Here is an 11,289-nt window from a genome sequence, read left to right on the forward strand (position 1 = left end):
CGGGGCGGCGGCGGCGGTTGGCGGCGGCGGGCGGGCGCGTCCCCCCTGCCGCTCCTCGAAGGGGCCGGCGGCGGGGCTGGCAGCACCGCCCGGCCTGGCGAGAGCGGCCCTTCCGGACCTGCGCCGCGGCGTCTGCCCGCCGCCGCCTCCTCAGCTGTCTCTTCGCCTCCTCTCGGTGCTGTGGCCGAGAGCTCTGCCGGCCCCCCGCGCTCCTGCCCGCGCCGCCATGGGGAGCCCGCAAGGCAGCCCTGGGCGGGGCGGCCTCGGCCTGCTCGTCCTCGTCCTCCTGCTTCTGTCGCCGGCGCGGGTGAGTCCCCCGCGGGGCGGCTGTGCCTGCGGTGGGGGGCGCCGGGCCTCCTGGCACCGTCCGCAGGAGAGGGAGCGGCGGGTGCCCGCCGTGGGGGGCGGCATCCCCCCGCGTGGTGCTTCAGGGCTGGGGGGAGCCGCGGCGGCTCTTCGCGCAGCCTGAAGCCGGGTGTCTCCCGGGCGGGGAAACCGGCTTGAGGGGCGCGGCTGTCCCGTCCGCCGCCAGGTGTGGGCCCGGCCGCGGGGCTGGCGCGGAGGGGGTGAGTGGTCCCGGGGCGCTCCCCCTCGTCCCCGGTGGGCCGCTCCCTCCCCTTCCCTCGCTCCTCGCGCTGGCGCCGGGCGGGCCGGGGGCGAGGGCCGGGGCGAGGCGGGGGTGCGGGACAGCCCGGTGACACAGCAGGCCCGCCCGGGAGCACCTGGGCGCCAAAGCGGGCGTGCTCGGGCTTAGCGAGCTCCAACTTCTGGCCGGCCCTAGTGCCCCGCTATTGCACGCAGCAGCTGCCCGGGATGCCGCGTTCCTGAGGTGTGCCCTGGTTATGCAATGCCCTGGGCATGTGAGTGGCCGCACAGTCACATGTTCGTGCAGAGGCTCCCATATGTCCTCGCTGTCTGGTTCGGTTTGCTTAGAGTGTTTATTATGCTGGGTGACAGCTTCTTGGAAGTAATTATCTGTGTGTAGTAGTATCTGCTGTTTATCGATGTGTCAGTATGAAGACTATGTTTCCTTTAAAACTAATGACTAGAGTAAGTTGGACTTCTTGATACTCCAGGAAAAAAGTACTGTAAAAGCTTCACTTCTCTCTTCTCAGTCGTGTGCTGTTTGTGCTGTAGTCCAATAGGAGTGAAATGCCTCCATGCTCCTCTGGAGAAACGAGGAGTATCTTGTAAGCCTTGGTGGTTTGTTTTTCCCCCCTTCCTTCTAACAGACTTGGAAACATACTTTCTAGGTCAAGCTCTATGCTTAACCTTCTTTAAACTCACAAGTTTGTCATCCTGTGTGTGTGCTGATGTTCTCCTGTCCTCTTCAAACAACCTCTGAAGAGCTTGAACTAGGAATTCATTCCTCTGTTACCACTGGAGAAGCTGATTGCTTAGTAATGACTCATGATCTTCAGGTGGGTAGGCACTGGACTTCACAGCTTACCAACACTCCTTTCTGTAAGGTTTTTGGAGGGAGATACCGTCTTGTAGCAATGAGGTGTGTCCTAGGCTGGTAAGGAAATGACAAAATGCTTTCCTTTAGATGACAGAAGAATGCTGAGCTAGAGGAGCTTGAAACAAGTTCCCCTAAGATTTAGGGGATCCTTGCAGAGGATGTGGCTTTGTGGTTCATAAGAAGTAAATATTGTAAAATTACTTTAACCATGCAGGTTTCAGCTTTACAAAAGTAAAGGCAAAATTTGAGGGTTTTTGGTGTTAACTCTTGTTCAGACTAACACTACACAAAGTGGACCTTTATCTTTTAAAGAGATGCTGGTCTTTCAGTTGGGATGAGCCTATATAGTATTAGATGCTTGCAGAAGAGAAGCATTGTGGAGGTGAACCTGTTCCCTCCCTCAAGCTGGTAGTATAATGTTTTCATGCTTTCAGTTGTGTGTATAAATCAAAGTGTCGTATGTCATCTTTTTAAGGAAGTCAGTGGAGTAGAGTCACATTTCAGTTTGCAATCCTTCTGTTAGGTACACTTTCACAATGAACTTGAAGTCTTCAGTCTGTGTAGCATGTACCTTTAACACCAAACAGTGTATGATGCAAGATTTGTGCCAGCTAACCCATTACTAATTGATGGTTAACTACCCATTAATGCCATCCAAGAATTACATTGAAAATCTTGGCTTCCTTAGTCCTGTTCTAAATATGGACTTACAGGAGGATGAAGTCTTGTAATTTCTCTTGTTCTGTGAACGTCCCACTGTACTGAATGGTCTCTTGTGCTTAATGGCAGCTATTTCATTGATTCTTGTATAAAACACAAGCTGTCAAGTTAGTGGGTAAGCAAGGCTGGACACAGATTTCTTGTCTACAAGAAAGCTGGGTTCCCAAGCTGTAGGATATATTTGAGTTTCTGAAATCCTATGGGAGGATGTTAATGGCAGGTGCTGCTCTCTCAGACTTGCCAAGTGGCCTGCAGTGTGCAGTTTCATGACCTTGGACACAGAGTTTTGAAATGCCTGTGTGGAGCAGCTTGCTTGGCAGGGATGACAATGTAGCTTCAGAACAAGACAGTAACCACTTCGCTAAGTTACTTCCTGGAAAATCAGGAGTGACTTGTTTGTAGTCTCTCTGGATGGAAAGTGAGGAAGCTGTCTTAGAAGGGGAGAGGTGACTGAAGGGAATGACTGGTAGAACTGCATAGTATTTTGCTGGGCAGTAGACAAAACAAGTGTTGTGCAGTATTACTGTTCCCCTGCAAGGCATCAGAGATTTTTGTGCAGATGGCCTTAGCTGCAGATAGCTGCTAGCTAGGAGCCCTGAGCTTTCTGATCATGCATGCAGTAGGTCTGTATTTTTTCCAATAAGTCATTGTCAGCTAACACCAGCTTACTCCCACATACTGAACTATTGCTGTTATTGAAACTTTCCCTTCCTACTTGGCCTTCCTGTGATATGTGGAGTGTGCTTGGGTAGCTCCAAAACTGGGGCTGGCTTTGTCTGACCAGAAGCAGCTGCTGATGGTTTTTTGTCTGAAAGGCAACAGTCCCTTTTACCTATGAGCGAAGGAACAAGAGGGGTTTGGCAGGCAAAGCTTGTCTCTGAACTGGCTGCCTCTGAACAAATCACTGAAAGAGATGGAATAAGAATTAAGCTTGTGAAGTTTCCTGTAGTCCATGGACCTCCTGTCATAGGGAGGACTGTGAGTTAACATGTAACTTCAGGGGCAGATTGCAAACTTGACCTGGTCACCTGTTTCCAGAAACTAGTGTTACCTTTGTTAAGGGTAACATGGTGTTGTTTCCCCAAACTCAGTTTCTCAATCCAGTGGGCAATACCAGCTATTAAGTGGGTTGTGGACTAGATGGGGGGGGGGGGGGGGGGAGGCAAGCAGGCAAGTATGCTGTTTCCTGGCATCTTCTTGCCCTGCAAGATTCCAGATGTACCATTCTAGATGAAGGAAGGAGAAACAGCTGTATCTGATGCTGTTGCCTCTTCCATATATTACTAATTTTAATTTGGAGAGCTGAACAATGTTCACTTGTCATCTGGTATTTGCAAGACTACAAATAGTTGCTGTTTCTGTAGACAACATCATCATTGTTCTTTGTCTGTTTGACAGCTACATATTCGTTGTTGGTGATGGCTAATATTGGTGGAAGCATTGAAGGTTGACCTATTTCAACATGCAGTTGAAGAAACTTCGACTGAAGTAAATGTGTTTATGATCTGTCGGAATGCTAATTTTATTGCAAACAAATTATAATGCCTGAGAACCAGAAAGCTGTAACAGAACCTTTGTAGAATGTTAGTAGTTGAGAAATGTCCATACTTGTTTGTGTGCAAATTTGTTATTAGGGCTCCTGGAGCTCTGACCTGAGGTGAAATATCTCTTCAGAGTGAGTTTACCAGAAGGAGAAATATACTTTTCTGAACTCTGGGGATGTATTGAAGGCTGGTGTTAGTGTACTGCCATATGGTTCATAAATTTTGCTGGGGGCAGGAGGGGGCAGCCTTAGCCTAAAGTTATATTGCTGTTGCTCTGTGAAGTAATTAGGAAAGAGCCATTTTAAAATGTAGAACACTTACTAATGTGATTTAAAAAAAAAAAGAAATAAAAAACAAAACCCAAAAAAACAAACCCAAACTCAACCCTGTGTTAGTCTTATGGAGTATCTTGTCCTATTCAGACAGCAGTTGAGCTCAACACAGCATTTCTCTGTTAATCTTGGGGCTACAAGGGCCCTGTAGCCCCTCTCACCTGTCTAAGAAAGATGATTGTTCACCCAAATCTTAAGTGACTTGAAAAATCTGACTCTGCAAGCAGTAGCTTTGTTAACTAGGACTTATTTACACCTACCTCATCCCCCCCCTCTTTTCCTACCAGTGCAAGAATGTTCTTCTGAAAGAATGGAAAGAGCAAAGTACTTGTCTTACTCTGTAAAGCTAGCTTTTACTAGACGTTTTTTTGGGGGGAGAACTTCTAGCTATATCTTATCGGGGTAATGGAGTAGTTACTTAGTTACTTGTAGTATCCCTGAATAGCATCTGAACCCTAGGAGACCAGCCCTCTCCCATATTTTATGGCTGACTCACTGATGAACATGCTATTGACTTGTTAATGTCTGAGAGCTATGTTGGTGACTTTAGGCTGCTGTCTTTGACTGATTTGGTGTCTTTAGGCTTAGTGACTTGATTCAACCACTATAAATCAAAGATCAGCAAAGCTTACCAGTTCAGAAAACAAATTCAGAGTTTTATTAGTGAGATCCTGCTAGGTCATGGCATAAATACCCAATCTTGGATTGTCTCTGAATCTGCATTCTTGGTGTTAATACTGAAATGGAGCTTTCAGACTTGCGCTTCTAGGTGTAAGTGTTCTAGCAGTTAAAAGTAACTTGCTTGCTCAGCTTTTCTAAACAAGCTGAAATCCTGAGTGATAAACATGTTAGTTTTTCCTTTATAGGTTTTATTGATGTGGAACCTCACTAATATGGTTCCAAGTTCTTTATTCACATTGCAGGTGTAAACTAACACTGGTCCAAAATGCCTCATCATGCTTTATTTTGTTGTGTGTTTAGCTGAATGCTTTTTGGTGCCTGACCAAGTGTCATACACTAATAAGTTGCTTTATGTTCTGTCCTGAAAATGATGGCAAAAAACCTTTGTAGGTAAACTTATAGACAATACAGCTTGTATTTTATTTTGTATCTGTGCATTTATAACCAAGGAAGAGTTACCTTGAAATACAGATAGTTCTGTTTTCTTGAAGTGAAGTTCAGCTACCCAATCAGGCAGTAACATTTTTGAAGTTTTTCTGTGTTAGAAGTACCCTGATAAGCGTGAGGTTTCTGGTTTGTGTTTGTGTTTGTTTTTGTAACTGGTAACTGCATTATTTTCCCACACTTTCTACTTTGGAGGAAGCTAAATCTTTCTGAAAGGAGTAGGCTGATAACTTTGTGGGACTTAAAAATGAAGTGTTCAATAACAAGATTTCATGAAGCATAGAAAGTCTTGTTTGGAAAGTGTTCCTGGAAAGTATGATTATAACCTATTCTAGACTAAACATGGAAGCCAGCCTGATAGTGAAGAAATACCTAATTCTCTTCTCACAGGCAGTGTAGTTAGCAGTTAAAAATTCTTTGCCTTTTTGCAGGAATAACAGTGAATCTGCTCTGCTTGAGGAGATGACTAAGTCTCTTCTGACACTTGTGCATACAGACACTTAATTTTCTTTTCCCACTATAGATTGTTTGCTAGTAGCACTGAGGTATACAAGTATGAGGAAGCAGAGGCGAAGACAGTGACTTCTAAATTTGCATCAAAAAGTGTTAATGTCTGTAGATTAATTTGATACATGAACAAATTTACAATGTAGTTTCTGTAAATAAATTCCCATAACCTGGAGACTAACTTTTTGGCTTGTGCTGGTGTTAAACACTCAGTGTTTTGCACCTTAAGGGGTGCTTTCTAATTTGTAAGATTATGGTGATACTTAGCAGATGGTTATAGGTTTAGTTCAAAGAAATGCAAGAGTAGACAAAAGAGATTGTGATCTGGATGGGTGGTACTTAACTGACTTGTGGACCTGGCTTATAGTGAGTAACTTTGAATTGGGCCATGTTGCCTAGGTTAAGTTAATGGGGAAACAATTCAAACAGGGTCAGGTAAACTGTTGATGGTTACTGTCCCTGATTTAAAAAAAAATAAATTACTGATTTACTTTGAAGAACTGTTAGTGGCGTTCAGAACAAAATGGATGTTGTGGAGGCATAATTCTGGGTAGCTCTTGAGTATTTTGAATACAGCTTTTCAGGGGCTTCACCAGTCAGTAAACAGTGCTATTCATGGTCAAGCACAAAGCATGGCAGTCTGTCCCTGCAGTGTAAGCATATGGTGTTTCTCTGAAAATGTTAGGTCAAAGTTGTTCAGGAGATAAAAACAGGTGGGTTATCTCTCTGCCTGTACCATGCAAACTTCTGATCAGAGCTGGCAGAAGTGTAGTAGATGTTTGTGCAGTCTGCTTTCTACTTGCAGCCCAGGTGCACAGGAAAACCTTGAAGCTGTCTTAAAGCTTTTGCTGTAAACAACTTGTTATTGTATTAAATGTTTTAATTTTTAGAATAAATATTTTGGTTTAGCATTTCAGATGTTTTGGGGTTGGTATCACTGGACAAAAAACAAGGTTTGCAAGAGGCTCTTAGCCTTTTTCAGTTTATTTTATACATATGAAGAGATTTCTGATTTTTTCCATAGTCCCTTAAATTGAAATATCTTTAAAATCAGTCTTGAAGCTTTTATTTACTTGGCACTGTAAGCCCATTTAAATGTTGTATGCTTAAGTTTGAAAGTGGTGGAGAGCATCCTTTGAGATTGTGAGAGTATATGGCATTCTATGGTGAGTGCAGAGCTGTGAAGTTATGTTTCAAAATCCTCTTCATGCTGCTACTTCCTCAATCTGTCACTGTGACTGAGTTTGCAAGAAGGATTAAAAGGTGGCAGGAAGAACTGATACAATGCATATAAACAATACACTTCTCTCCACATACAGACTCGTGCTCTAAAGTGACAATTTAACCTGCTAATCATATGCATTGTCTTGCATGAACACACTTTCTACACCACCTTATATTTGAATATTTGAGATGCTTTTCAAGTATTGATTTAGGTTTTTCTTAACTCTTATACTTGGTCTTAACTATAGAAAGTGTACTGCATGTTTGTAGACTGGGCAAGGAAAGGTGGGGAGGTGAGCCGGAGATCGGTGGTGATGTGCAACCTGTCAAAAAATCCATGCTTTTGTTAATGCGTGTTTTATGTAGTACATGCTGATGTTTAAATTAGCAGGAAGTTACCTAATCTGGACTGCAAATTACTTTTGGAATGGTAGCACATAAACTCTACAGTAGCAGAGGAATATGGCAACTATTTCTTGCAGTTAATTGGTTATCTCATGTTGATTAGGTACTTCCACAATCGTGTGTCTGGTATGGAGAATGTGGACTTGCTTCTGGAGACAAGAGATACAACTGTGCTTATGATGGACCACCAATAGCACTACCAGAGGATGGCTATGACTTAATGCAGGTGAGCTTCTTTGGGAGCTGAAAATAATTCCACACTTTAGAGTTCTTTATTGTGTTCTGTTGGACCTGTGCTATGACCTTTAGCTTTTTCATCTTAACTTGATGAAAGAACAGATAATCTGTTTTCTCAAGTGTAGCTCATAGCCCCAGCTGTGTGAGAGTAGTACACCTCAGTTACTGTTCAGAAATGAGAGGTCTCCAGCATGTGATTACAGGCTTTCACAAACATAACCTTCCATTATCATTCTATATATAGAACCTGGTGACTAAAGATCATCTGAAGGAGCTTTTTAAAAGGAAGTGATGCCTTGAACCAAATGTGGTGGTTTTTCCTGTTCTTTAAAAAATCTCATTGGCTAGACTGATTTATTTTTTTTCTGTGCATCTCCCACAGCAACAGCTACTGTCTTTGAAATATGAAGCAGAACCCATACCTATAACAAGTTCTGAAGTCTTAAACATGCTTTTCCTTCCTCCACTCCCAATCTCACTATTGTTTTCATTTAAGGAACTCTGTCCAGGTTTATTCTTTGGCAATGTTAGCACTTGCTGTGATGTTCATCAGCTTCAGACTTTGAAAACCAACTTGCAGCTGCCTCTGCAGTTTCTCTCCAGGTATGCTAATGAATAGCAAAGCAACTATAGCTTTGTAATGTAATAAGAAAACATAAGACTCTGTTTAAGCAGACTGTAGAAAAGATGGTAACTTCATTTAAAGGCTTATTGGAGCAAGCTCTTGGAGTGACTTTCTTATCCTTTAATTTCATGAAACAACTACTTGCAGTCTGGGTTCAGTTTGCTGGTAGAATAAACATTACCTTAGTCTCGAGCTACTGTATTTTTAATGAAGCCTTCAGAGTGACATAAAGTACTGTTCAGTTTTTTGTTCTAACAGAAGTCTTCTTGCTAGCAGCAGTTGTGTTTTCCTTCAGATTCTACTTGTGTCTGCTGTTTGAGGTAGGCAGTTCTAGTGAATGAAGCTGATGTTACTGATGGAGTATTGAGGAATTTTAAGTGCCAACTAATGTTGTATTGCTGATAAAAACTTGCAGAATTTAAATACTTTGTTCTGTCAGTCTGAACAGAATGTTTATGCTTGCTCTGTACATTAGATCAATATGCCTTCCATCTTTATCTCTTAATCTGATTGCTGTTCGTTGACTTTCCTACCCAGATGTCCATCATGTTTTTACAACTTGATAAACCTCTTCTGTGAACTGACTTGCAGTCCAAATCAGTCTGACTTTTTGAATGTTACAAGCACCATACCTTATGATGATCCAATTTCAAAAGAGAACAAAAGTAGCATTACAGAGCTGCAGTACTTTATTGGAGAACGCTTTGCAAATGGTGAGTAAAGTGTGTTAACTTACCTAGGCTTTTGTCAAGGCAACAAGACCAATGCTTTCTCAGGACGAACTGAGAGGGGGGGAAACATCTCTTTGACTGTCTTTCAAAGTTTGAGGCATCAAATAGGTACCAGTAGGTCCCCCTTGAAATTGTTGTAACACTAATGTCTGCTTGGGTAGGAGACATTACACTGACACTGTTAATAACAGTGTTTTTGAAGACACAGCTGGTACTGGACATTAACTTCAGAAAAACAAAGTTGTTGCCAAATACTGAATGTCCAAAGCCTACCTGATACTGAAACTGGCAAATATACGATAGTAAAGTTTGTACACAGTGCACTACAGTGGTTTTCTAAGAGGCACTCATTGCTCTTGAATGGACTGTTGTAGTCCTATGTCAAACCCAAAGATTTTTTGAAAAATTAACAAATTTGGGTTGTGTTTTTTGTTTTATAGCAAGCTTGAAGCATTAATTTGGTCTTTGTATACTTTGTGCAGTGATATTTAGTCAAGTTATGAGACACTTGAAAGTCATATATGGCCTAGAGGTCAAAAGTACCTTAAATATTTGTCATGACTTCCCCTGAATGGAACCTTATATTAAGTGCTGTTCCCTCTCAAACAGTAAAGTAGGTTCTAGGGTAACGCAGCTTCAGGTGACTTACTCGGACTAAGAGTGAGGCCTACTCTGTTACACAGCACTGCAACCTTACATACTCTAAATACAACTGAAAACATTATTCCACTATTGTTAGGATGTTTCCTCTTGAAAGCTATAAGCATGTTCTTTGAACTTGGTGAGTCTGTAATTGTTGGACGTGCTTGTAGTGCTCACTCAACAGTAACATTGGTTTATGACTCTTGTCTTTGTTTACTCTTCCTAGCAATGTATAATGCCTGCAAAGATGTGGAGGCTCCATCAAGTAATGTTAAAGCACTGGGGCTGCTCTGTGGGAAGGATGTCAAGGACTGCAATGCAACCAACTGGATTGAGTACATGTTTAGCAAAGACAATGGACAAACTCCTTTCAGCATTATTCCTGTCTTTTCAGGTAAGAAACTGAACACTCCTTGCCTCTGAAGCTTCTGTTAAAGGCTGCGTACTATAGCTAGTGTACTGGTCTACTGAACAGCTGCCCAGCTATAAATATCTGCAGTCGGAGACTTTCAAAGCAATGTAAGATTAAAAAAAAAAAATCGGTTTCTGCATGGAAGTTGTACTTGCTTACTTTGTCTACAGCTTCTTGCTGTATAGATCTCAAAACTCATTAAGCAATGGACTGAGTTTAGGCAAGTAGATAGCTTGTATTCCTTGGGGAAACTAGGGTGGTACCCTGATTCTTTAGGATTTCTTTGTAAGAAAATTTTTGCACATATCATGATCTGAACAGATGAGGGGGGTAACAAGTCATTGCTGGAATGATAAAAGTATTTCCTTGTTGGTTTTACAGACTGAAGTGTTCTAAAACATGACCAGTCAGTAGACAACCATAAGTGGTTGGTACCCGCTATGGAAAAGGTAGCGGTGGCTTCAGCTGTAAGGCAAAGAAAAGCTGCCCTATATAGAGGCTAGGAGCTTTCATATAAAGGGTTAACTCATTTAACTGAGAATGTTTTGTTGAAGATCTGAATTTTTACTTGGTTAGTAAACTGGCTCTGTAACTTGTGGTTTGTCACAGATGTTCCTGTCCATGGAATGAATCCTATGAACAATGCTACCAAAGGCTGTAATGAGTCTGTGGATGATTTGACAGGACCATGCAGCTGTCAGGACTGTTCAATTGTTTGTGGTCCAAAACCTCAACCCCCTCCATCGCCTGCTCCTTGGCTTCTGTTTGGTTTGGATGCTGTATATGTCATCATGTGGATCTCCTACATGGGATTTCTACTTGTATTTTTTGCACTAGTTTTTGGAGTCTGGTGTTACAGGTAAAATCAAAATGCTCAGCTCTGAAAGTCGCTTGCTTTTCCTCTACTTCTTCACCCAGCCAAAAATTGTGTTCTATAGCAGATGCTTGTACTTGTAGGTGTTGGGACATGCCCTAAAACAATGTGGTGGAGAGTAAAGAAGACAGTTTAGTTGATGTGTAACTCATAACATCCCCAGTTACAGGGTCAAATACACAAACCTACAACTTTCATAAGCAAGAACTTGAGTATGTAGAAGTCTGGGGAATGTATCTGCTTCATCTGATAGATGTTAAGGCTTTGTGGTAAAGAGTAAAGTCTCAGTTCAGCTGTGTCTGTTCCTGGCTGGTGTGCATTAAGGTAACCTCAAAGCACTGCTTTCTAGGAGCGGTGAACTGCCTTCATACACAAATGTCAAACTGCTTTGGAAGCTGTGGGGTTTTACAATGCTTAAGACTAGGTCAGTACAGTAATAAACTAATGTC

General features: G+C 42.6%; 1 protein-coding gene and 1 long non-coding RNA gene across 2 annotated transcripts in view; both read left to right on the forward strand.

Annotated features, from left to right (window-relative positions):
- The first annotated feature begins 78 nt into the window (after positions 1-78).
- NPC1 (NPC intracellular cholesterol transporter 1) overlaps positions 79-11,289 on the forward strand; it is a 27,245-nt gene continuing 16,034 nt past the window's right edge. The window contains exons 1-6 of the mRNA XM_080380577.1: positions 79-307; positions 7,423-7,545; positions 8,053-8,159; positions 8,719-8,894; positions 9,781-9,948; positions 10,576-10,825. Coding sequence (XP_080236703.1) covers positions 227-307; positions 7,423-7,545; positions 8,053-8,159; positions 8,719-8,894; positions 9,781-9,948; positions 10,576-10,825 — 905 coding nt within the window. The 5' untranslated portion in view covers positions 79-226. The remainder of the gene's footprint in view (positions 308-7,422; positions 7,546-8,052; positions 8,160-8,718; positions 8,895-9,780; positions 9,949-10,575; positions 10,826-11,289) is intronic.
- Positions 319-5,138, forward strand: LOC308061079. The gene is made up of 2 exons (XR_013927082.1): positions 319-1,852; positions 1,938-5,138. It is a non-coding gene; the product is annotated as an uncharacterized lncRNA (long non-coding RNA).

Source organism: Falco punctatus, assembly GCF_963210335.1.
Source record: "Falco punctatus genome assembly, chromosome: 3".
In the NCBI taxonomy this organism is placed as follows: domain Eukaryota; kingdom Metazoa; phylum Chordata; class Aves; order Falconiformes; family Falconidae; genus Falco; species Falco punctatus.